The sequence below is a fragment of the Furipterus horrens genome, unplaced genomic scaffold, assembly GCF_987537825.1.
Source record: "Furipterus horrens unplaced genomic scaffold, mFurHor1.1.pri manual_scaffold_5, whole genome shotgun sequence".
NCBI lineage: Eukaryota > Metazoa > Chordata > Mammalia > Chiroptera > Furipteridae > Furipterus > Furipterus horrens.
The window spans coordinates 142,096,573-142,119,872 of NW_028327175.1; the positions used below are offsets into that span (position 1 = coordinate 142,096,573).

At 37.7% G+C, this 23,300-nt stretch overlaps 1 protein-coding gene across 2 annotated transcripts in view; it reads right to left on the reverse strand.

Moving 5' to 3' along the window:
* Positions 1 to 4,688: 4,688 nt before the first annotated feature.
* LIPM (lipase family member M) overlaps positions 4,689 to 23,300 on the reverse strand; it is a 42,186-nt gene continuing 23,574 nt past the window's right edge. For both annotated transcript variants that reach the window (XM_090278005.1, XM_090278004.1), the window contains 7 exons: positions 18,135 to 18,333; positions 17,188 to 17,297; positions 14,724 to 14,860; positions 14,438 to 14,584; positions 13,041 to 13,112; positions 11,498 to 11,569; positions 4,689 to 5,376 (listed from right to left, as the gene is read on the reverse strand). In XM_090278005.1, coding sequence (XP_090134131.1) covers positions 5,107 to 5,376; positions 11,498 to 11,569; positions 13,041 to 13,112; positions 14,438 to 14,584; positions 14,724 to 14,860; positions 17,188 to 17,297; positions 18,135 to 18,333 — 1,007 coding nt within the window. In that variant the 3' untranslated portion in view covers positions 4,689 to 5,106. The remainder of the gene's footprint in view (positions 5,377 to 11,497; positions 11,570 to 13,040; positions 13,113 to 14,437; positions 14,585 to 14,723; positions 14,861 to 17,187; positions 17,298 to 18,134; positions 18,334 to 23,300) is intronic.

Genomic DNA, 23,300 nt, shown 5'->3' on the forward strand with positions numbered 1-23,300 from the left:
TAAATTCCTGGGGAACCAATTTACCAGCACACTGCTAAATATTTTGCTCTCAGTTTACAAAGGCATCTTGATTTTGAGTAAGATTATGAAACTATCAAGATGTTTGTTTAAAAATATCTCTCATTCTGTTGTGAATGCAAGGCAGCTACTAAAATTGTGAATTCTGCTTATTTCTATTGATAAAAGTTAAAATATTACTGTACTTTATTTAGATAAAATATTTCTATACAAGAAATAGAGCTATATGATGAGGTAGTTCTGAGTTACACTTCTAGGTGAGAGATAGAATATCAAAATATCTGTCCAACTCCTTTGTCAATGAGACAGAGTAAAAAAATCTTATTTTTAAAAATGATTAAATTTTACAAATCAAGACTAGATCATGAACATATTTATTTTTTAATTCTTTAAACTATATTTTATTGATTATGCTATTACTGTTGTCCCAATTTTCCCCCTTTGCTGCCCTTCACCCAGGAACCCCACTCCCTCAAGCAGTCCCTACACGACTGTTCATGTCCATGGGTCATGCATATAAGTTCTTTTGTAGGGGCACCAAATATTCCCTGTAAAAAGTTTCAATATGTAAGTATGTAAGGGCTTTAAATGTTCTTTGTAAGAAGTAGCAAGGACTTGCTAAAAGGCCTTGGAAAAAGGAATGTAAGAAGGAGTGTTATAGCAATTAGTGATTTACAAGCTAAAAGGACTTCAGCCTCTATCACCTCCCATTTGCTTGCTTGTGTCTGGTTTATAACATTTGTGAAGGTTGTGCTTTGCAGAATGTCTAGCCCTTTGAAAATAAATTGCCTCACAGGGAGTTCGTCCCTGGCTGAAGAGCTATGCTGCCGTCGAAGATAACCTTTAGCCTTGCGAATTTCTGTTCCTGTTACTGCTAAGACATTCCTGCAGTCCTGCCCAGCCCCCTCTTCCTAAGGCTGTTTCCCGCCAAAGAAGAAACAAAGAGACTGCACCAGTATAAAAGCCCAGCGTTTAGACTCCATTGTAGGTTGGAGCATGTTAGAGACCTGCTCAGGGTCTGCCCAACTCCTGGCCAATATTAAAAATCCTTTGCTTAACTTTATACACCGCTTCAGAGTGTTCAATCTCGCCTATGTAGCCGTAACACTTTGGCTACTCCATTTCCTATACTGTATTTTGCATCCCTATGGCTATTCTGTAACTACCTATTTGTACTTCTTAAACCCCCCACCTCTTCTCCAATTATCCCCCATGACCCTCAATTCTCCTCCTGTCTGGCAGCCATCAAAACTCTCTCCATATCCATAATTCTGTCTCTGTTCTTCTTGTTTGCTTAGTCTGTTTTTTAGATACAATTGTTGATAGATACGTGTTTATTGCCATTTTATTGTTCCTAGTTTTAATTTTTAAAGAAAAATAAGTCCCTTTAACATGTCTTATAATAATGGTTTGGTGATGATGAACTCCTTTAGTTTTTTCTTTTCTGGGAAGATCTTTATCTGCTCTTTTATTATAAATAATATCTTTGCTGGGTAGAGCAATCTTGGTTGTAGGTTCCTGCTTTTCATGGCTTTGATTATTTCTTGCCAATGCCTTCTAGTCTGCAAAGTTTTTTTTGAAAAGTCAGCTGACAGTCTTATGGGAATTCCATTTTAGGTAACTACTTTTCTCTTGTTGCTTTTAAGATTCTCTCTTCATCTTTAGCCTTTCGCATTTTAATTATGAAGTGTCTTGGGGTGGGCCTCTTTGCATTCATCTTATTTGGGACTCTCTGTGCTTCCTGGACTTGCATGTCTATTTCCTTCACCAAATTAGGGAAGTTTATTTTTTTTCATTATTTTTTCTGATAGATTTCCAGTTTCTTGCTTCTTCTCTTCTCCTTCTGGCACCCCTATGGTGCAAATGTTGGAACACTTGTAGTTGTCCCAGAAGTTTCTTATACTATTCTCATTTTTTTTTATTCTTTTTTTCTTGTTGTTCTGATTGGTTGTTTTCTGCTTCCTTATGTTCCAAATCATCAATTTGATCATCAGCTTCATCCCCTCTACTGTTGTTTCTCTGTAAATTGTTCTGTATTTTAACCCTTTGAGTGTCATGTATAATTAAAAATTTGGATCAACATGAGAAAATATTATATCAATATATAACCTGAGGTACAAAAAAAAGAGAACAAAACATAAAATGCAAATTATTTCATTCTTATTTACATTTACAGCCATCTAAAAAAGGGTCGCTGGGAACGACGCTGGTACTTTTGGGAAAATTTGTCAGCATCGCTCACAGTGACATTAGTACTCAAAAGGTTAATTAGTGTATCCTTCATTTCTGACTGGATCTTTTTTATGCTGTTGAGGTCCTCACTAAGTTCCTTTAGCATCCTTATAACCAGTGTCTTGAACTCTGCATCTGACAGATTGCTTATCTCCATTTTATTTAGTTCTTTTTCTGGAGTTTTGATCTATTCTTTCATTTGGGCCATGTTTCTTTGTCTCCTCATTTTTGCAGCCTCCCTGTGCTTGTTTCTATCTACTAGGTAGAACTGCTATGACTCCCTGTCTTGGTAGCATGGCCTATGTAGTAGGTATCTTGTAGGGTCCAGTGGTACAGCCTCTCCAATGACCCAAGCTGGATTAGTTGAGGTACACCCTTCATGTGGGCCGAGTATACCCTGTTCTTGTAGTTGAGCCTTGATTGCTGTTGGCAGGTCAATGGAAGGGATTTACCCAGGCCAGTTAACTGCACGGACTGTCTGTGGCCACTGACCACCAATCTCTTCTCTCTGTGGAGGACCAGTTGTGCAGGGACAGGGAGGTGGTGCTCCAACATGGTCTGTGGCTGTCTACTGGGTGTGCAGGCTCTAGGGCTTCCTGGGTGGTGAAGGCCAAAGTCAGTTCCCACTTGTGTTTTTCCCGGGGCCACCCTGCCTGAACTGCAAAGCAATATGAGATGGCTGCTACTTGTGCTGGGCTTAGAAATTCTCAGGAGAAGCCAAGCTGTGAATCTAGGCTGGCTACTGCTAGTGCCAGGCCTGGGGCCACTTAGTAGGAGGTATGGAGGCTGGGAGCTCACTGAGGCTGGCTCTTGTTTGTTTGAGAGCGTTTAGGAAATGTCATGAGCCAAGACCAGCCTTTAATGTGAAAAAGGAGCTTGGGTGGAGCATAAGTTGGTAGGACAGAGTCTAGGGATCTCCAGGGTAGGGCAAACAGTGTTAGCCGGATTGATGGAGTCTCAGAGATGGCACCAGCCTATATCTCTGTGGCTCTGTTGGAGGAGGGTTCAAAAAAGGAATGAAGCCCTCTGCCCACCTTTCTGTCTCAGAGAAAGCTGTCCCCCAGCTCTCACTTGATGCCAGACACTTAAGTTTCTCCCTGTATGTCACTGGTGCCTTTCAAGCTGCTACACTGGTGCTGGAGCTCAGAGGGAGTGAGTCTGAATAAGTCCATGTGTGTGTTCTTTAAGAGGAAATACTTCCTGGGACTCTAGTAGTTTCTTCAATCAACCCAGTCCCCACCTGTTTTTGTAGCCAGAATTTATGGGACTTATCTTACTTGCACTGGAATGTTGGGCTGGGGAGCCTGGTGTGGGGTTGGGACTCCTTGCCTCCAAGATATCCCTCCCAGATTTTTATCCACCACACATGGACATGGGACCAGCCTGTTCCATGTCTCCGCCCCTCCTACCAGTCTGGATGGGTGTGGTTGTCAGACTTCCATTTAACTCATTATTCGATGGTTCTGAGTTATGACCAGTTTCTATTTTAGTTGTAATTTTTATGTGGTTGTACAAGGAGGTGAGCAATGTTTCCCTGTGCTGCCATCTTGGCCGGAAGTTGAATCATGAATATCTTTAGATATAAACTAAGCTACGCTATGTGTGGTAACAAACATGTCTAAGAATAAAAGATTTGCCATCCTTGAACAGAACAATGAAAATCAAATCCAGGAATGTTGGGCCTTAAGGCATATACTGTGTGATAGAAATAATAGTGTGGAGATACAGATTCTAAAGCCTTTAAATGTCTCTTATAAATTATTTAAGATCTGGGACATTAGAAGAAAAGTGAACTTCACACATCAATATGTCTTTGATGCACACCAGTATACTTTCAATTCAGAAGTTCTCAAAATTGTGCTATTGGTTACAGAGTTTTGCAAAATTGTACTATTCCTCATGTAATTTACATCTGTAATCTTTGAAACTGTGTGAAAAGTGAAAGAACCAGATTTGAGAATGAGCTGAGGAATTCTCCAACAGTAATTTTGTCAAGATCAAAGAATACAATACATGACAATTTGTTTTATTATGCTCATGACATTACAAAATTTTCTTCCTAGCTTTTAATTTTTGGAGGCAGGAAGCTGGGCCAGACATTTCTAGCCAGTGGGTCTCCAAGCCACTCTCAAACAAGCTTCGACTAGTATCTAGGTACCGAAATACACATGCATGCTTTATGCAACGCAATGCATTTATTGCAAAATTCATAAAAACTCCATGGAAGTAACTCCTCTGAGACCCAACTATAAAACTTGACCCTTTTGAGGATTCTTAAAATAGAACATTTTACCTATACTATACGATATTTTTGTTTTGGTTTATTTATTTATTTTTTTGGTTATAGCAACTTGGCTTTCTGAGGTAGTGTTATGTCTCTATGGCAGTAAGGTGGAAATATCTTGTTTATTTTGTTAAAGCCAACAACTGTCCAGAGATTCAAGACTCTCTCATCCCAATTTTTTATTTTATTTTATTGGTCCAAAAATATGGCTTGTAGAAAAATAAATAACATGTTTTAGGGAAGTTTGCCTGAAAGACATAAAGAATGTCTAGAAAATTTCTTGCTCTCAGATTCACCCTGCCCTTCAAGATGGTAGAATATATAATAGCACATGAAACCTATGTTTAGCCAATGAGTAGTTTAATTAACTAAAAACAAAATTTAGTGTCAGTTTTAGTGCCAAATGCAGGAAATCTGGAGGAATATGTAGTAGGTCTCTGCCCTCCCTTCTCCACTTCCCTTCTATTGATACGAGAGGTTTCCAATTCTGGAAATCCTTAAAATCCTTTGTTTATGGACTCCAGCCCCATCATCCACAAGGTTTTTCCTAAGACTTGTCAGTGTTCAATGCTTCACAGTCTGACCATACATATTCCCTGGGAAAGGCTGGTCTCCTCCTGCTTCATCAGGTATATGATTTCATTGTACAGACGATGAGGAGCATCCAAACCCCAGATGAAATCCACATGAGCCCATTCGGGAATGTTCTTGTGGTAGATGAGGTTGTTTACTTCAGAGAGCAGTGTTTTCACATCATCTGGGTTTGAAAGCCAGTCCTGACCTCCAGTCCACATTGCTGTGGGGACCGTCATGTCTCTAACTCTGTACCTTATAGGAGTGGGCTAGAAAAAAAGGAATAGTGTTAACTGTAGAACACATTTGGACTTCTGAACTCATAATTTATATTTCAAATAAACACACTAAATATACCATGTGTTATGATGAAAAATGCATGACATTGGAGCAAACATCTGCATTTAGATTTTCTGTTCCAGCACTTACCTGAAGGTAAAATTACCTAACCTCACTGAACCTCAGCTTCTTCATCTGTGAAGTGGGGATATATGTAACCACTTACTAAGTTAAGTGAGAAAATATGTAAATAGCCTAGTACTTTAAGTATTCATATCCAATTACTTTTCTTCCTAGTAATAAGTATTTTACACATAAATTACCTTTAAAAAATAATTTCACAAACATTTCATGAGTCCAGAGTTAGAACTATTCTACAGAGAAAGACAAGAGAACGGTCCCTACTGAGAAGGTTTTTGCTCTGGGTCCTTACAGAGATTTTCTATGAAAACAGAAAGCCCTTGAATAGGCCCAGCTTGACCATCTCCAAACACATGGGAAAGGCAATTGCACTGGAACTCAGGTAGTCTGAACCAAGGACAAGTATAAATTAGATTCCTGTTTTAGTCCCCTATCACCCGAAGAAGGGTGCCTAGGATTCTTAACTCTCGAGAATGTCTCTTATTTAAGCAGTGCTGTGAAATTAGACTGGCTGGCAGAGCCCTTGAGGTTAATCAGCACCCAGATCTTTCTGCAGCAATGTTGAGGCCCATTCTTTACTTAGAAAATCCACTCTGGAGCCAATGTTCCAATCCAGGCAGTCCTTCTTTCACTTTGTGACTTTCTAAAAATTTTGAGTTATAGACTATGATGTAATTTGTAATAAAAAATGTATAATTAGCCTTCATCCCCATTTCTGGCACAAGGTCCTAAAACCTTTAGTTACGGATCTTGAGATGAGATCATCCTTGGTTAGGGTAGCTCTAAATCAAATGGCAAGTGTTTTTCAAAGGAAAAGTCAGAAGACAGAGAGGAGAAAGCCAAGTGAAGATGTTCGCAGAGGTAGAAAGATCAGAGTGATGCATTTACAAACCAAGGGACACCAAGGATGACCAGTAACCACCAGAAGCTAGGAGAGAGGCATGGGACAGAGAATCTCGGAGACTCCAAAAGGAACCAGCCCTGTCCAATCCTTGATTTTAGACTTCTGGCCTCCAGAATGGTGAAAGAATAAACTTCTATTGTTTTAGTCACCACCTTCCCACTTCCCAAAGGACACCCTTGGAATTTTACTAAATAATGAGAGCCATAAAGGTGTCTTTTGTTATGTTAATAAGGTTATTTGGAACCAGATGGAGGCTCCTAGCTATTGGAGCCAAGCATGTGATTAGAGATTTGGGACTTTCAGTCCCACACCCCCTCACCTCTTGGAAAGAGAGAGGGGCTAAAGAGTGGGTTCAATAGCCAATGGCTAATGTTTTAATCAGTCATATCTATGTAATGAAGCCTCCATAAAAACCCAGAAAGGATAGTGTTTGGAGAGCTTCCACATTGGTGAACAAGTGGAAGTGTGAGAAAAGTGCGCTTGAAGAGGACATGGAAGCTCTGCCCCCCTTCCCACATAACTTGCCCTGTGTTATTTCTTCCATCTGGCCTTTTATCATTCACTGGTAATCCAGTAAGTAAAATGTTTCTCTGACTTCTATGAGCCAATCTAGCAAATGAATTGAGTGACAGGAGGTTGTCATGGCAAACTCTGAATTATAGCCAGTTAGTTGGTCAGAAGTCCAGGTAACAACCTTGATTTGTAATTAGCATCTGAAGTGGGAGGGGGCAGTCTTGTAGGACTGAGTTCTTATCCTGTAGGATCTGATGCTATCTCAGAATTAGTTTAAATTATAGGATGCCCAGCTGGTGTTTAGGGCTTTGCTTATTGGTGTGGGAAAACTCACACAGATCAGAATTTGGTGATCAGAATCACCTTTTAAGGCCTAACTTAGATATGAAAAGATAGACTATTTTATGGAACTAGTAATATTTTTTCTCATATTACAGGTGAAAGACTAAACTGAATTCGGGTCTAGTGCTAATTCTGTGATTCCATGACACTTTTTGTATGTGTGTTTTCTCTTCCTTTCCATCACCAGACCATTTTCTGGTGCTACTTTGCATGAGTGACTTTTTCTTGAACTTAAGACATTAAATGTTGAAAAATTAAAATTATATTGGAACTGGAATGCTTTCTCTAAAGACATATTGAGTTGGCCAAAAGTCTGTTATGTTTTTCTGTACAATGACTCTAGTAGTACTTAGTTGTCTTTATTATTTTTTTTTTAAAAAATACATTTTATTGATTATGCTGTTACAGTTGTCCCATTTTTTCCCCTCCCCCCTTCCACCCAGCACCCCCATTCCCTCCAGCAATCCCCTCTTAGGTCATGTCCATGGGTCATGCATATAAGTTCTTTGGCTACTTCATTTCCTTCACTGTTCTTAACATCCCCCTGTCTATTTTGTATCTACCAATTTGTACTTCTTAAACCCTGCAACTTTTCTGCCATTCTTCCCCTTCACCCCTCCCAGCCTGATAGCCCTCCAAGTGATCTCCACATCTATGATTGTGTTCCTGTTCTGCTTGTTGGTTAGCTTTTTAGATTAGTTAGCTTTTTTAGTTAGTTTAGTTAACTTTTAGCTTTATATTAGTTAGCGTTTTTTAGATTCAGTTGATAATAGTTGTGAGTTCCCTGCCATTTTAATGTTTGTAGTTTTGATCTTTTTTTTCTTATATAGTTCCCTTTAACATTTCATATAATAATGGCTTGTGCTGATGAACTCCTTTAGTTTTATCTTGTCTGGGAAGCACTTTATCTGCCCTTCCATTCCAAATGATAGCTTTGCTGGATGGAGTAATCTAAGTTGCAGGTCCTTGCTTTTTATCACTTTGAATACTTCTTGCCAGTCCCTTCTATCCTGTGAAGTATCTTTTGGGAAATCAGCTGACCGTCTTTTGGGAACTCCTTTGTATGTAACCCTCTGCTTTTCTCTTGCACCTTTTAAGATCCCCTCTTTATCATTAACCTTTGGCATTTTAATTATGATGTGTTTTGGTGTGGTCCTCTTTGGGTCCAACTTGTTTGGGACTCTGTAATTCCTGGATTTGAATGTCTATTTCCTTCACCAAATTAGGGAAGTTTTATTTCATTATTTTTTCAAATAAGTTTTTAATTTCTTGGTCTTCCTCTTCTTCTTCTGGCACCCCTATGACTTGGATGTTTGTACGTTTGAAGATATCCTAGAGGCTTCTTCTTCTATCCTCATTTTTTAAAATTTGTTTTTCTTCTTGCTGTTCTGATTGAATGCTTTTTCTTTCTTTGTGTTCCATATTGTTGATTTGATTCTCAGCTTCCTTCCCTCCTCTGTTAGTTCCCTGTAGATTTTTCTTTGTTCCACTTAATGCAATGTTCATTTCTGCTTGGGTCTGTTTTATGCTGTTGCAGTACCCAATGATTTTCTTGAGCATCCTGTTACCTGGTGTTTTGAACTCTACGTCTGATAGGTTGCTTATCTCCATTTCATTTAGTTCTTTTCCTGGAGTTTTGTTCTGTTCTTTCATTTGGGTCATATTTCTCTGTATCCTCAATTTGGCAGCCTCCTTGTGTTTGTTTCTATGTATTAGGTAGAGCAGCTTTTACTCCCTGTCTTTGTACTGGGTCCTATTGTAAAAAAGTGTACCTATAAGTTATATGGGGCAGAGTCTTAGGTAATCATCCTGTGGGGTGGGGGGACCCCATTTCATTGCATTATGGCTTTGTGTGGGGGAGGGCTCACAGAGGGGACAATGTGGCTGCCTGGCCTCTGCAGATTGCCTGGGAGGGAGCTGTCTCCTGCACTCACCCTGCTACTAGTTACCTTACTTTCTCCCCTTCGCCCTGTATCCACTTGTGCCCTTCCATCCATTGCCTTGGTACTGAGTCCCAGAGAGGGTGGGTCTGCCTGAGTCCTAAATCCATTGTGGGCCCTTGAAGAGGAGTCTCTTGAGAATCCCGCAGTTTCTCTCGCTGCCCCAATCCCTACTGGTTTTTCACAGCCATAACTTATGGGGACTATCTTCCTGGCACTGGAACCCTGGGCTGGACTGTCTGGTCTGGGGCTGGGATCACTCACTCTCAACGTATCCCTCCCGATAGTTATCTACCACACATGAATGCGGGACTGCCCATTCTGCCGCCTCTCCGCACCTCTCTGTGTCTCTCCGCATCTCCACCCCTCCTACCTGTCCAGATGAATGTGGCTTCTTTAAATCCTTGGTTGTCAGACATCCATACAGCTCAGTTTTCTCATGAATCTGGCTGATGTTTGTTTTGTAGTTTAGTTGTAATTTTTGCTGTAGTTGTGCACGGAGGCAAAGTGGGTTTACTTACATCTCCATCTTGACCAGAATTCACTCAGTTTTCTTTAACTTCATTTGAAACAATTTTGTTAGATTGTATTGTGACAGCTCTCATATCAGCATGCATTTAAAAAAGAACTTATCAAAATTGGGGAATTTTTGTGTAGCCATTTTAATATTAAAAATAGAAGAAAATATGCAACATTTTTGGCATATTATGCTTTATTATTTCAAGGAGGGTAAAAATGCAACTGAAATTCAAAAATCGATTTGTACAGCAGAAGGTGCTATGATTGATTGACCACGTCAAAGTGGTTTGTGAAGCTTCTTGGTACTATCGACATTTTGGCCAAATAATCCTTTGTTGTGGGGCTGTCTTATGCATTGGAAGATGTTTAGCAGCACCCCTGGCCTCTACCCACTAGAAGCCAATAGCAGGAAATAGCTGACATACTCAAAATACCCAAATCAATAAAGCTATTGTTGAAAACAAAAAAACGTGTCTTTTATTTTAGAGAAAAACATAATGAACTTTTTGGCCAACCCAATATTTTAGGAAACAGTTAAGATGGATCTAAAAAAAAGAAACAGCTAGCTTTGATGGAGAGTTTGCTATTCATGGACAATACACAGTCTTTTTAACTTCCTAGTCTTTTATATCTACATTGATGGACAGAAATGGATGTTAAGTATGCTACAAGACTCTCAAAGATTTGCCTGTGTCTATTCAGCTCCCTCCAGCTTTAAATTTGTTTAGTTAATGTTTGTTTATATTCACAAACAAACTAACTAATAATTTTCAGTGAGGATTTGATGCTCAGAAGAGTATAATATCCACTCCTGATTCTACACAACATTTATTTTTAGTTTTATTCTATAGCATTGACTATACACTTTCTTAGGTAATGTGATAACATTTTAAAAATATTTTTTACTTACAAATTATAGAATCATTATAAATGTGACCAGGAAAAACTTTTAAGAATAATCTAGTTCAGTAATTTCTTAAGCTAAAAAAATTTGGGCCTAAGGATCGGTTTATAGGTAGAGGCAAGACTAATACAATAATCCTCACCTGCCTATTAATGCTCTTTTTACTTATGCAGCAAATTTTTAAAATTGAGGTATAAGATTTTAATATACTGTGAAATGATTAACACAGTAAGTTTAGTTAACATCCATCACCACATATAGTTACGATATTTTTGTTTGTAATAAGAACTTTTAATATCCACTCTCAGGAACTTTCAAATATATAATACAGTATTATTAACTACAGTCACCATGTTGCACATTGTATCTTACAGCTCATTTATATTATAACTCAAGTTTGTAACTTTTGACGCCCTTCACCCATTTCCCACTGCCACCCCCTCACCCGTCTCTGGCACTCACAGGTTAATGCTTTTTGTATCGTACCTTAAAGACAACCTCATCCCTGCCATCCTTGTTGCTGTTTTTGTTTTTTTTTAATCCAAAAAGGATCCTTCTAGTAGTCGCCACCACAGACCACACTCTTCCCTTCACTAGACCTACCCTATCTTGCTCCGAAGAAGCCCAGAGCCTCCTTAGTGGAAGCAGCGTTTGAAAGAAGTTCTCCTACTCTGTTGTAAAAACAGCAGGCCTCTTGCTAAGCTGGGAACATTCCCATTTTCAAATGGAGTCAAACCCAAACTATTATTTTCCACTCGCTTTCTTGTATTTTATTTACATCTTTATGATAAACTTCCATTATAACTTTTCTGTCATGTACTTTAAAAAGGTGATACTAATTTTCTTACCTGATTGCCTTTCTCCAGATTTTTGGTCTCGCTTCCCCAGTCAAATGCCCGGAGTTCCCCAGAATTCGCTGCCTAAAAGAAGACAGCAATTTACATGGTATTCAAATGCTGGATAAGAGTGGGAAGAGGAATGGATGTGTGACAAAGTCTGCAGTTGTTGGGGAAGCAGCAAGCAAAGGTTGAGGCTGAGCTTCTCTTTGGCACTAGGATAATCTTCAGGGAAGTACAAAGGCAAGAATAAGACCCCTTCAAGGAGAAAAATGTTGTACTGCAGAAATACTTGGCCACCATGTTATACACTCCAGGAAGAGCATCCCAATCGAAGCCTGCCTAGATAGGTATTCTGCACAGCTCTGTAGGCTACAAAGGAAAAGCTCCCCCTGGTGACTCTGGGAGAAGGTGACCAACCCTCAATCCAATTTAGAAGTGTTCTGTTTTAATTATAAAATCTCTCTCTAGTGCATGTTCTCTCTTTCTCTCTCTCTTGCTCTCTCTCTTTCTCTCTCACACACACATGCACACACAAATACAGCAATGACCTTACAAGATCAATTTCACTAGAATCTAAATTGCTAGAAAAACAGAGAAAACCAATATTTAGGAGTTATAAATGCCATCACTATTCTTAAAGCTCTGCTTAAGAGCCCCCCTTTTTATTAAAAAAGTGGTATTTTTAATAGATGAGAATCCAAGGTTAGTTATGCTCTAGTTCTGTCCTTATACCCATCTTTCTTTCCATAATCAATCAGGATCACTCTACAGTATCATTTAGAATGAGCAGTATTATTAGGTTCAGCACTTCTTCATTTCTGAAAGAATAATTAGCATTCACATTGCCCTTGAATCATTTCTGAATGTGTGTCTTCAGCTCTGCCTTCTTTAATTCATATGACTGGTAATCAGGACTTTCCCACCTGTGAAACCTCTTTGGGTAACTAGGTTCTGACTTAGCATTTTTGTAGCTATTTGACTGAGCTGCTGGAGGAGTCAAATATTATCTTCTCCAGCCTCATCTTGAGGTGGCTAGAGACAGAGAAAGGTCTCACTAGGACCATCGGAATTCACACTTTTAAGGTCCACTGAAGATATTCATAGGCCAATCCTTTCCTCCCATCTCCTGAAAAGTTTCAGTGTTCTAGATCACATTTCATATTTTTAAAAATATATTTTTTATTTATTTATTTTTAGAAAGGAAGAAGGGAGGGAGGAAGAGAGGAAGGGAGAAAGTAAGGGAGGGAGGTAGAGGGAGAGGGAGAGAAACATCTATGTGCAAGAGACATCGATCAGTTGCTTCTCGCACACCCCAAACTGGGGACCTGGCTTGAAACCCAGGCATGTGTCCTTATCAGGAATTGAACCAGTGACCTTTCAGTTCACAGGCTGGCACTCAATCCACTGAGCCATACTAGCCAGGGTGATCACATTTCATCTTGTAATAAATGTTAACTAACCCTTGGTCTGTCAAAGGTCATTCTTTGACTATTCCAGACAAAATGCACAGAAGACACTTACTTGGGGGATACCACAACTTCAACATTCTTACCTGGCTCCAGTGTAGGATATTTTGCACAGATGTTCCAGCAGGAGAATGAGCGACATATACATTTGCTCGGCTCTGTAACAAAGCATGAGTGGTTTGTGGGATACGGAAAAACTCACAAAATATGCACCTTGTCAAGATCAAATCTCCAGGTATCAGACTAAGAAATGGAAACATCATTAAATTATCAGCAGTGATATAAACAACAGTAATATACACATGCACATAAATAAAATTGCTACTGAATGTATGTATTCTTGGGCCCTTATATTTTTCAACTGAGCATAGCTTCTTATTAGATATCTGACCTCTTTTTTAAAAAAATCTTTACTACAGTAATTAGGGATGAAGACTCTGGAATTGACCTGCTTTTAAATCCTTGCGCTCTTGTTGAATTTTTAGGTGGATCTGGGAGTTATTTAATCCAGTAAGTCTCAGAATACTAATCTGCATAGTGGGGATATTGATAATATCTGTCTCATAGGATAGTTAGAGGTAATAATTTAGCCTGAAATAATAAATGCTTATCATATTGTAGCTATTAATCATAGTGTTTAAAAGAAGAAGAAAAAGGATATTCAGGAATTAAAGATGTGTCTTTCAGCTGCCAGAGCTGCTGCCATCCAATAGCCCCCCACTATGGGGCATCCGTGGGGGACTGTCCCAGGTGCAGAGTGCTGTCTTGCCCAATGTGTCCCCCAGTATTGGCATTATCTGAATTAAATGACTAACTGATGTGGGGCATAAAAACCCAGCCCACTCACCCTCACTTGGGACAGCTCTGAAGGGTCATCCCATCTTCACAAATCGCTGTGGGATCAACCCAGTTTCCCATTAAGACTGCATCACAGCTTAAAAAATTTTTTTCATCTACCCAATCCTGTTTCAGTCCCTTCTCTAGGTGTTATCCCAAGGGCATAACCCCAAATCGTTCTTCCCACTGACCTCCATCTCAGGGTATGCTCCCTGGGAGCCCACACTGTGACATCCACCAACTGGTAGCTATGCCTAAGCCACATTGAAACTCCCAGCCATCCTATCAAAGGACTTAAACTATAAACCAGAAGGACCCAAGTGGAAAGAAGAGATGGATGATGCAGCACAGTTCTCTCTTTTGACTACTGGGTTCTAGTCACTTTTATTCATCTGCTAATTCACTGTACAAAGCTGCTTTCATTATCTCTTCCATTTGTAATCTGTGACATTAATATCCAGCAATGCCCTTATGTTAACCTGACCTCAACCCATGTCAAAGCATTTCCTGCATATTATTATAATTTGGAGAAAACCTAATTACTAAGATTATATTTCTCTAAGTCTTCATTGGCAATAACGCATCCTCAAGGAGTGAGACTAACAGCTTTGCTTTAAGAAACAGAATTTACTGGATTCCTACTCACCATGTTCATGTTTTGTGTGTTAAATCCTCCCAGAAGTAAAATGATATTGCTACAAATCTGATCAATAATCATCTGGCCACAGAGGTAAATATAAAACTGGCGGAGAAATCTGGTCTGGTACAGAAATTCTTTCCTGCCAAACAATCCCTGTAAAGATATAAAACTAAATAGTAGTCATTACATTATAGTCAAAAAGAAGTGGCTCTAATTGAAAAGTACAAATCTTGCCTTAATGAGCTTGAAGACTCTTGTACATGGACAAGAAATTTTCTGAGGTGTCACATACCTTGATCATCATATCTGGCAGCAACAAAAATTTGGTCCCAGGGCTTTTCGCATGTTTAATCGTAGCTATAGGTGCTAAGGCAAAATACATTTTTATTTTCTGAGCCAGCTCTGGCATAGTGGAAAATGCAATAAAGCCTGCAAGAGAAGGATTACATCAGTATGGCTATTGAATATCCAGGAACTCATAAAATGCTTATTTTACTTCTGTCAAACTATTTCAGTAATTACTTGTGATTATGCCTTAACTCTCCCATGAAATTATAAATTCCTTGAGGGGGGAAAACAACAGCACTAAAAAACCCTTTGTGCTCCCTCTGACATCTAGCTTATTGGATGTTCAGTAGTAGGGTCTCATTGAATTACTAAATTAAATTATTGAGTCCAATAATAGGGACTTTGAGAATATTTATACATTGAGAGGTAACAATATGCTAGACACTTTGCTGGTGAATTTTGTGATTCTTACCCAATTTAATTCTTAAAATTTTATGACGTATTTTTAATAAATCTCTATAGTGAAAATATGAGAACTAGAGAAATCTTCTTGTTTATTGATAACAAGCATGTTCTGTAACATAATGGGTATAGCAGGATTTTGCTGGTTTTCTCTAATACCTAATTTTTCTGGAACCCAAACTGTAATGTAATGTAGTAGACAAGTGGTCTAGTGAACTGGATTCCAACTCTTATTTTTGCTGTAAACTTGGTATGGGATGCTAATTAAGTAAGTGTGTGCCTCAGTTTCTATACTTATGAAATAAAGTAAAATTCCCCAAATTACCACTGTACAGGGGTAATTCCTGTGAAGTTTTTGGGAGAAAAAGGCTATTGTATAAAGCCAAGGAGTGGTCATTATATTTGAAAAACTATATGTCTACTTCAAGAGCTGTAGTCTCTCTCTTTAGGCTGATGCTTGCAGGTTGTGGAGAGGGAGGCTGAGTAGGAAAAAAATAACAACAATCCTGGAATCATGTGACTTCTACCTAGTTCCCAGAAGATGAGTGAGTATTAAGAAAGATTGATTCCTTATTTTCTTTTCTGTTCCTGTGATTAGGTTTGGTTTGCCAGCCACACGCAAAGGCAGGCAGAAGAGTGACCTGGAATTAGCACTGGCTTTCCCAACTGTACTATCAGTAGGACTGGGTGAAAAATAGTTTAAAATACATTACTATATTCTAGCTTAATTCTGAATAACTCCCCTTAAATGTCAATATCTGAGAACTCTAGATAACTTCTCCCATCAATACATCTCTTTATGCAAAGTTAGAGTTCTCCATATTACTAAATGCCTGGCTGACTAGTAGAGTAATCTTATGTTTTTTTGCCCTCTCCTTCTTCTCAGAGTAACATTCAACCTCATCATTAACACCCCTGTCTTCATGTCCAATTGAACATGGACATGAAGACAAAAAATTTTAAGACCTCTGGAAATTAGAGTTAGAGCAGGCATAAACACTTGAACTTTCTTTCTATGAAGTTCATGGTGAGACAGCATCACTAGGTCAGTTAATGCTATTGAAAAAGGAAAATGTGAAAATCAGCCTCTTTTCATTCAATAGAGAGCACCAGCACCAACTATATATGAACCAACTGAACTTGTGCCCTGAGTTTCTGGGAGTGCTCACCTGTTTCCTTAGACTCCCTTACCCTGTCCTTCAATCTTGGATTTGACTCAGGGTGAAGGTAGAGAGCTTCTCTCAGCCCCCTCCAGAGATAGAGCCTTCTCCTCAAGGCACACACTGCGCCTCTCCTGATCTTCCTTCCTTCTAATCTAAGCCAAGTACACCTTTCCTGTTGACTTCGGTCTAATATAAAGCCAGGATAGCCAGCCTCCACCCCCACCTTCCCAAGTAGGTGATCTGTATCCTCTGGGACCATGAGTTAAGGTTTCTCACAAATTCATCAAAAGCAAAAGGAGACGAGCATGCAATCACAGACGCTGGCATTAGAAGGAAGAAAAAAGATTTGTGTGACACTGCTTAGTGTTTATTGTTTGCCTATAATGTGCCAGACACTGAACTCGTTTGATGCATTTATTGAGTGTATACTATATGCCAGACACTGCTCTCACAGCTGTTTTAGATAAAATCCCTACCTTTGCAGAGCTTATGTAAATCAAAAAGTCTGTCGCCTCTAACACCCCTAAGATGGAACTATTATCCGCATTTTATAGATGAGGAAACTGAGGCCAAAGAGGTTAAATAATTTGCTTAATGATATTTACCTAAGAGGTGGTAGAGCCGAGTATTTGAATACTTATCTTTCTGACCCCAAAAGCCTTTGCTCTACCTACCATGCCAGAGGCCTCCCTTTATTCCATTTCCATTTCCTGAAGCTCCTAGAGTCACTGAAGAGGATAAGGTTAGGTGAGTGAAGTGTGAGATGAGCGATCCCAGGCGTAGTTTTTCACCTTATGCTCACATTTCTGCTGAGTATACAAACCTGCTTTCCTTTGAACCTACCCATAGTGGTGCCCTGTGAGTAGCCGACATAATAGATCTTTTCTTGGCCCGTTTTCTGCAAAATAAAGTTTATGACTGCAGGAAGGTCAAACCTAGCCATCTCATCATAACTACAAGGGGAAAAGACAAAGTTATATGAAAAATTATAATCAGAAACAAACAAAACCTTGAATTGTCAGCCCCAAGTGCTTGTTACTGTGCCCCTCACAACACTCAGAACAGACTTGCTTCAATCCTGTGATTCATGTTGCCTCTGGAGTCCCAGGTTGTTAGCAAAATGCTATTTTCTGCAGATGTTATAGAGCAATAATCATCTTCAGTGAATAGGTACTGAGCATACAATCCATCTCCTAGTAGAGGTGTCCTGTTATTGTTAGCAGAACAGCACAGGGTCATGCAGATTCATTTATATGAAAAGTATTAAAGATGCTTTGAGGCCCTTCACTGATGAACTGGATAAAGAGCAAGTTGAATGTTCAGAGGTAATTTAAATAAAAATATTAAAAATCTTTTGTAAGAGTGTGAGAGATGTGTTAGTTGAATTAGTAGTCCCTAAGGCTTAATTGTTTCTTTATATCTTCCTTATGTTGTCTGATCCCATCTTCTCCTGGGGATACTAGCCCTTGTCATAACTCAAAGAAGGGTTAGTCCCAGGACATCCATCTGTAAAGAAATGGACATACACTTCCCTCATGCCAGTCTCAATTCCCTGACACCAACCGCCATTCTCACCCCATTCACCATACCCAATCTTTTACTTGGGGAACTCAATTTTCCCCACTACTTCCCCCAAAGAATCACTAGTCAATTAAGACAATCAAAGCAAATTATATTAGGATATTGATGAGCCAACCAAAGTAAATTACTCAAATACTAGAAGCCATAATTTTTACCCATTTTTTCCAAAGACATCCATGTTCACCTCAACTCTCAAGATTTTCATATACCTGAAAGCCCAGAACTCATCTTGGTCTATGGAAAGGGTCTTGTGTTTCCGAGACCAGGTGTTTCCCCTGCTGTTTCCCATCCACACATCAAAACCAGCATCGGCCAGAATGAAGCCCAGGCTGTTGTTGGGCAGGTTGGAAATCCAGTTGCTAGCATCTCCAAGCAGGCCATGCTGCAGTAACACCACAGGCTTGGAACCTATGAAAATGATAAATTCATCTGTGGGAAATGTTCTCTACCTTTCTTGTTATCATCTAACACGCAAAAGCTTTCCGGTTAGACAAACCTGAGTTCAATCATTGATTCAGCTGCTTGCTAGCTTATCTCAGCCAGTCACTTAACCTTTATGTTTCTGATTTCCTCATCATAAAAATAGATTTTTGTTATAGTTAAATAAAATAGTGCACAAAGAGCAGATGGCACTATGCCTGGCACTGAGAAAGAATCAAAGTTCATTTTTCAGTGTTGTTTTTGTGTAGTTATTATTACTAGACTCATCTATGCACCTGAGAGAATATTGGAAGTGCTCCAGGAGGTAGTATAGTATAAGATAATTATATATTAATCATAACTATTGTATATTAATAAGAATAAAAACTATATTATTATATATTTATTTTATGCATATATATACAACACATTATTATATTATTATAATGTATAATATGTAATTATGTTATTATATATTATACATTATATACTATGTAATTATATACGTGTGTATATTAATGTTAAAATAGAAATAATTATATAAAAACTATATATAATTATTGATATTACAATATTAATTATACAAATATACAAATATGTATACATATGTAAAATATATTATATATCTTAATATATAATTATATTGTTTATAATGATATATTATTTATCATGATTAATATTATAATATTAATATATACATATATATACCTGTACCATATATATGTAATGGTTTAAATAGTTATGGGTGCTTCATGTCAAAAGGACCCACAAGCCAGCTTGAAGGATCTCCCAATATTTAAATATGAAAAAATTTGAGCACCAAAATAAATAATAATAGTAATAAATTATATCTTATTAAATAAATTAAGAACATATAAGTCAATATTGATAGCAATAAAAATGAATTAAGAAAGAATTAGGAGGAGAAAAAAAGCTCTTATTTATGATATAATTCCATTACAAAATCATGAGCGAATGCTAAAATTAGTGGATAAAGTTTGAAGAGATACAGGATATTTACATAATCTGAAAGTATCTCCTCACAAATTTTTATTAATTACAAAGGGAAGAATACTAACTTTATGATAGAAAAACTTGGCAGAAACCATCTTAACAAAGTGATCAAAGCTAATATCACCAAATAGAACTGAAAACCTAAAAATTAACTCAAAATGAATTAAAGACTGAAATGTAAGACCTGAAACCTAGAATAAAACATAGGGGAAAAGCTCTTTGACATTGGTCTTGGCAAATTTTTTTTGGAAAGCATAGGCAACAAAAGCAAAGCTAAACAATTTCCACTTCACCAAACTAAAAAGCTCCTGCACAGCAAATGAAACAATCAACAGAATGAAAGCAACTTATGAAACAGAAGAAAATGTTTACAAACCATGTATTGGTAAGGGGTTAATATCCAAAATATATCTTTAAAACTCATACAACTCAATAGCAAGAAAATAAATAATCCAATTAAAAAATGGATGAATGTACTGAATGGACATTTTGCCAGACATACAAATGGCCAACTGGTACAAGAAAAGGTGCTTAACATCACTATTCATCAGGACAATGCAAATCAAAACCACAATGAGATATCATCTCACATTTGGCTTTTATCAAAAAGAAGGGATAACCGGTATTGGTGAAGATGTGGAGAAAAGGGAATCTTTGTATATTATGAGTGGAAAAGCAAATTGGTTTATCTATTAGAAAAACAATGGAGGCTCCTCAAAAGAAAAATTAAAAATGAAACTACCATATGATCCAGCAATCCTACTTCTGGGTATATATTCAAGGCAAACAACAACAGTACAGGTAACCCCTGTATAACATGGTTCTTAGGTTCCTAACAAATGCCATGTTATGCGAATCCGTGTTATATGAAACAAAGAACTAGTATAAAAAGGGGGGTTAGGTTCCAAAAATTTAAAAAAATACTATTATATTTTTATAATTAAGATAAATATCTTGATGAAAGCAATCTTCATCAAAAGTATTCCATATTAATATGAATTAAGTAATGTTTTCTTCATCATCACTACTAAGCTCCATTAACCAAATGCCTTTTCTTTTTGACAAGATAACCTCATCCTCTGAACTTTCTTCAGCATTATCTTGATTTCTATGCTCTGCTTTTTGCAAAAAATCTGCTATTTTAGATTGCTTGTTTTTGGCTGAGCAATAAATTTTGTTATATGGTGCTAAGCGCTTTTGAAGTTCTCTCTTAAATTTTGTGCTCCTTTCAGTGCAAGGACCTTCATTTAAGAGATATGACTCTAACTGTTCAGCTAAGTCTAGGCTTTCTTTACCCTTTTTAGAGTAAACTGTATAACTTCTTTGTTTTCATCAGTGCTGTCATCCCTAAGTTATCTTGGCACATTCCAGATGTCATTTCCACCAAAATTGCTTCTTCAGTTTCTTCTACCAGCAATTCTTGGATATCTTCTTCAGTCATATCGTCAAAACCTTCCTCTCCTGTTAGTTAGTAAGCTCTATTACTGCATCCATCCTGTTTTCTGCTGGCTCGATTAGATTTTCACTTTGAATTGACTCTGGCCATATATTTTTCCAATGATAATTTAATGTTGTCGGTTTTATTTCTTTGATGGATGAAATTATTAGATTAATACAGTTCAAAATTTTATTATGTTCAATATTGTACAGGGATTTCCCTAATTTCATGTTATACGGGAGTTTTCCCTAGTTCTCTAACTGTGTTAGAGTGAAACTGTGTTATAGAAGTATTGTGTTATATGGGGGGGTTTCCCCAATTCTCTAATTGTGTTAGAATGAAATCGTGTTATAGAAGTATCATGTTATATGGGGGATAGCTGTATTTTGAAAATGTATCTACACTTCCACATTCATTGTAGCATTATTTACAAGAGCTAAGATATTAAAACAACTTAAGTGTCTGTCAAATGATGAATGGATAAGAAGATATATATCATAATAATGAAATATTATTCAGCCACAAGAAAGAAGGGAATTCTACCATTTGCAACTTTAGACAAACCTGGAGGGCATTATGCTAAATGAAATGAGTCATATAAAGACAAATACTGTATGATCTCACTTGTATGTGGAATTAAAAAGAAAAAGAAGTTGAATTCATAGAAACAGAGAGTAGAAGAGTGGTTACCAAGCAATGATGATGGAGACAGTGAGGAGATGCTGGTCAAAGGATACAAGTTTTCAGTTATAAGATGAACAAGTTCTGGGGCTCTACCATATACATGGTGACTATAGTTAATAATATTGTGTTGTGTATTTGAAATTTGCTAAGAGAGTAGATCTAACATTGTATGCAGGACATGGAAAATTAGTTTCTTTGCCAACTGTGCATAGAGTGCCTTTATCTTTCATAATAATGATGAAGAATACATTCTAAGGTAAGAAAATCAAGGTTTCAAAAAGAAAATTCAAGGTAGTTTTCCATTTATAGTGATTTTATGGAATGACAAAATTCACGCGCATAGTTTGAAAAATCTCCTGGGCTCATCATAATGCCTAGGCACAAAACACCCACATACAATGTTAACAAATTTGAATATGGCCTATGGATTAGATACTAATATCAATCAGTTAGTTTCCTAATTTTAACAAATGTATTGGTGAAGGAGATAAGAACAACCCCACCCCCACCCCACCCCCCACCCCGCAAATATATTACTTTGGAATAATTATTTTGTTCTGAAGTATTTGAGTCCCTGAAATTCCTTGTCTGCTTAAAAATAGAACTTCCCTAAAGGACTCAATTGTCATAAGTTCCCTCCCCTGAGGCAATTCTAATCTTCTCTTCTTAGGAGATATTAGTACTCCAATAGCCTACAGGACAACCATTGTCACAAACTGTCTTATCTGCCATCTATTTTCCCAAGGTCCATTTGTGTTTCCAAAAAATCCTTTGCTTTTCCACAAATGCTCTTTCTCCTCCTCCTGTTAGGTACATAGACCCCCAAAATCTAATCACCCTTTTGAGTCACTCATCTTTGAGTGCTCCCACGTGTATTTGTGATACCCGTGCTAATAAACCTCTGCTTGTTTTTCTCTTGTTTGTATGTCTTTTTGTTACAGGGCCCCATTTGGAGAACCTAAAATGAGTAGGAAAAGTTTCTTTTTCCTCTCTAACATTAAGAAATATTTAGGGTTTAATGGACATGATTTCTAAAACTTAACGCTAAAGATATTTGAAAAAATAATGAGACTGAGAGGAAGTAAATGGGGGCAAAATGCAATTCACAATTGGTAAATCAAGGTAAAGGGTATATGGTAGTTCCTTGCACAATTTCTGAAAACTTTCTGTACATTTGAAATTATATTAAAATAAAATTTATAAAAATATCAGTAATGGATAAAAAAAGACTCAGAGCATTATAAATTCTAACATGTTAGATAAATAAGATAAACAATATTTTTGACATTAGTAATACCAAAAGATAAATAAATACTGCATCTCTAAAGGGGAAAAACTTATGCTCTTGATAGGACTCATGGGAATTAGATCAGATCATAAATAAAATGTCCACATAATACTACTTTGTTTGGAGGAAAACTGTAGTAAGGAGAAGCTTCACTGCTGTTGTTATTAGTGCTATAATTTTCAAAGGCTGTCATTCTCTGAGCTCCAGTGTACTGATTAACCAAACAATGATACATCCACCTACCTCACAGGGTTTTGAGGGTATTGTGCATTCAGCATTTGGCTGCCTGACCTCTTATAAAATGGTAGGTCCTGCTGTTGTGGGTGGAAATTGGCTGCATTGGCCATGTGGCTGCTAAGGCCACATGGCTACAGAGAGAAGACATACAAATGCAAGGGGCGAATGTGGTTCACAAGCAAGAGAGAGAGAGAAAACTTCTTTGTTCCTTTGGGGTTTTATTGGCAGGGGTTTGGGATAGAGGAGGTGCTTTTTCAAAATAATCAATGACTTCCTAAGCTTTCCTGGGCTTTT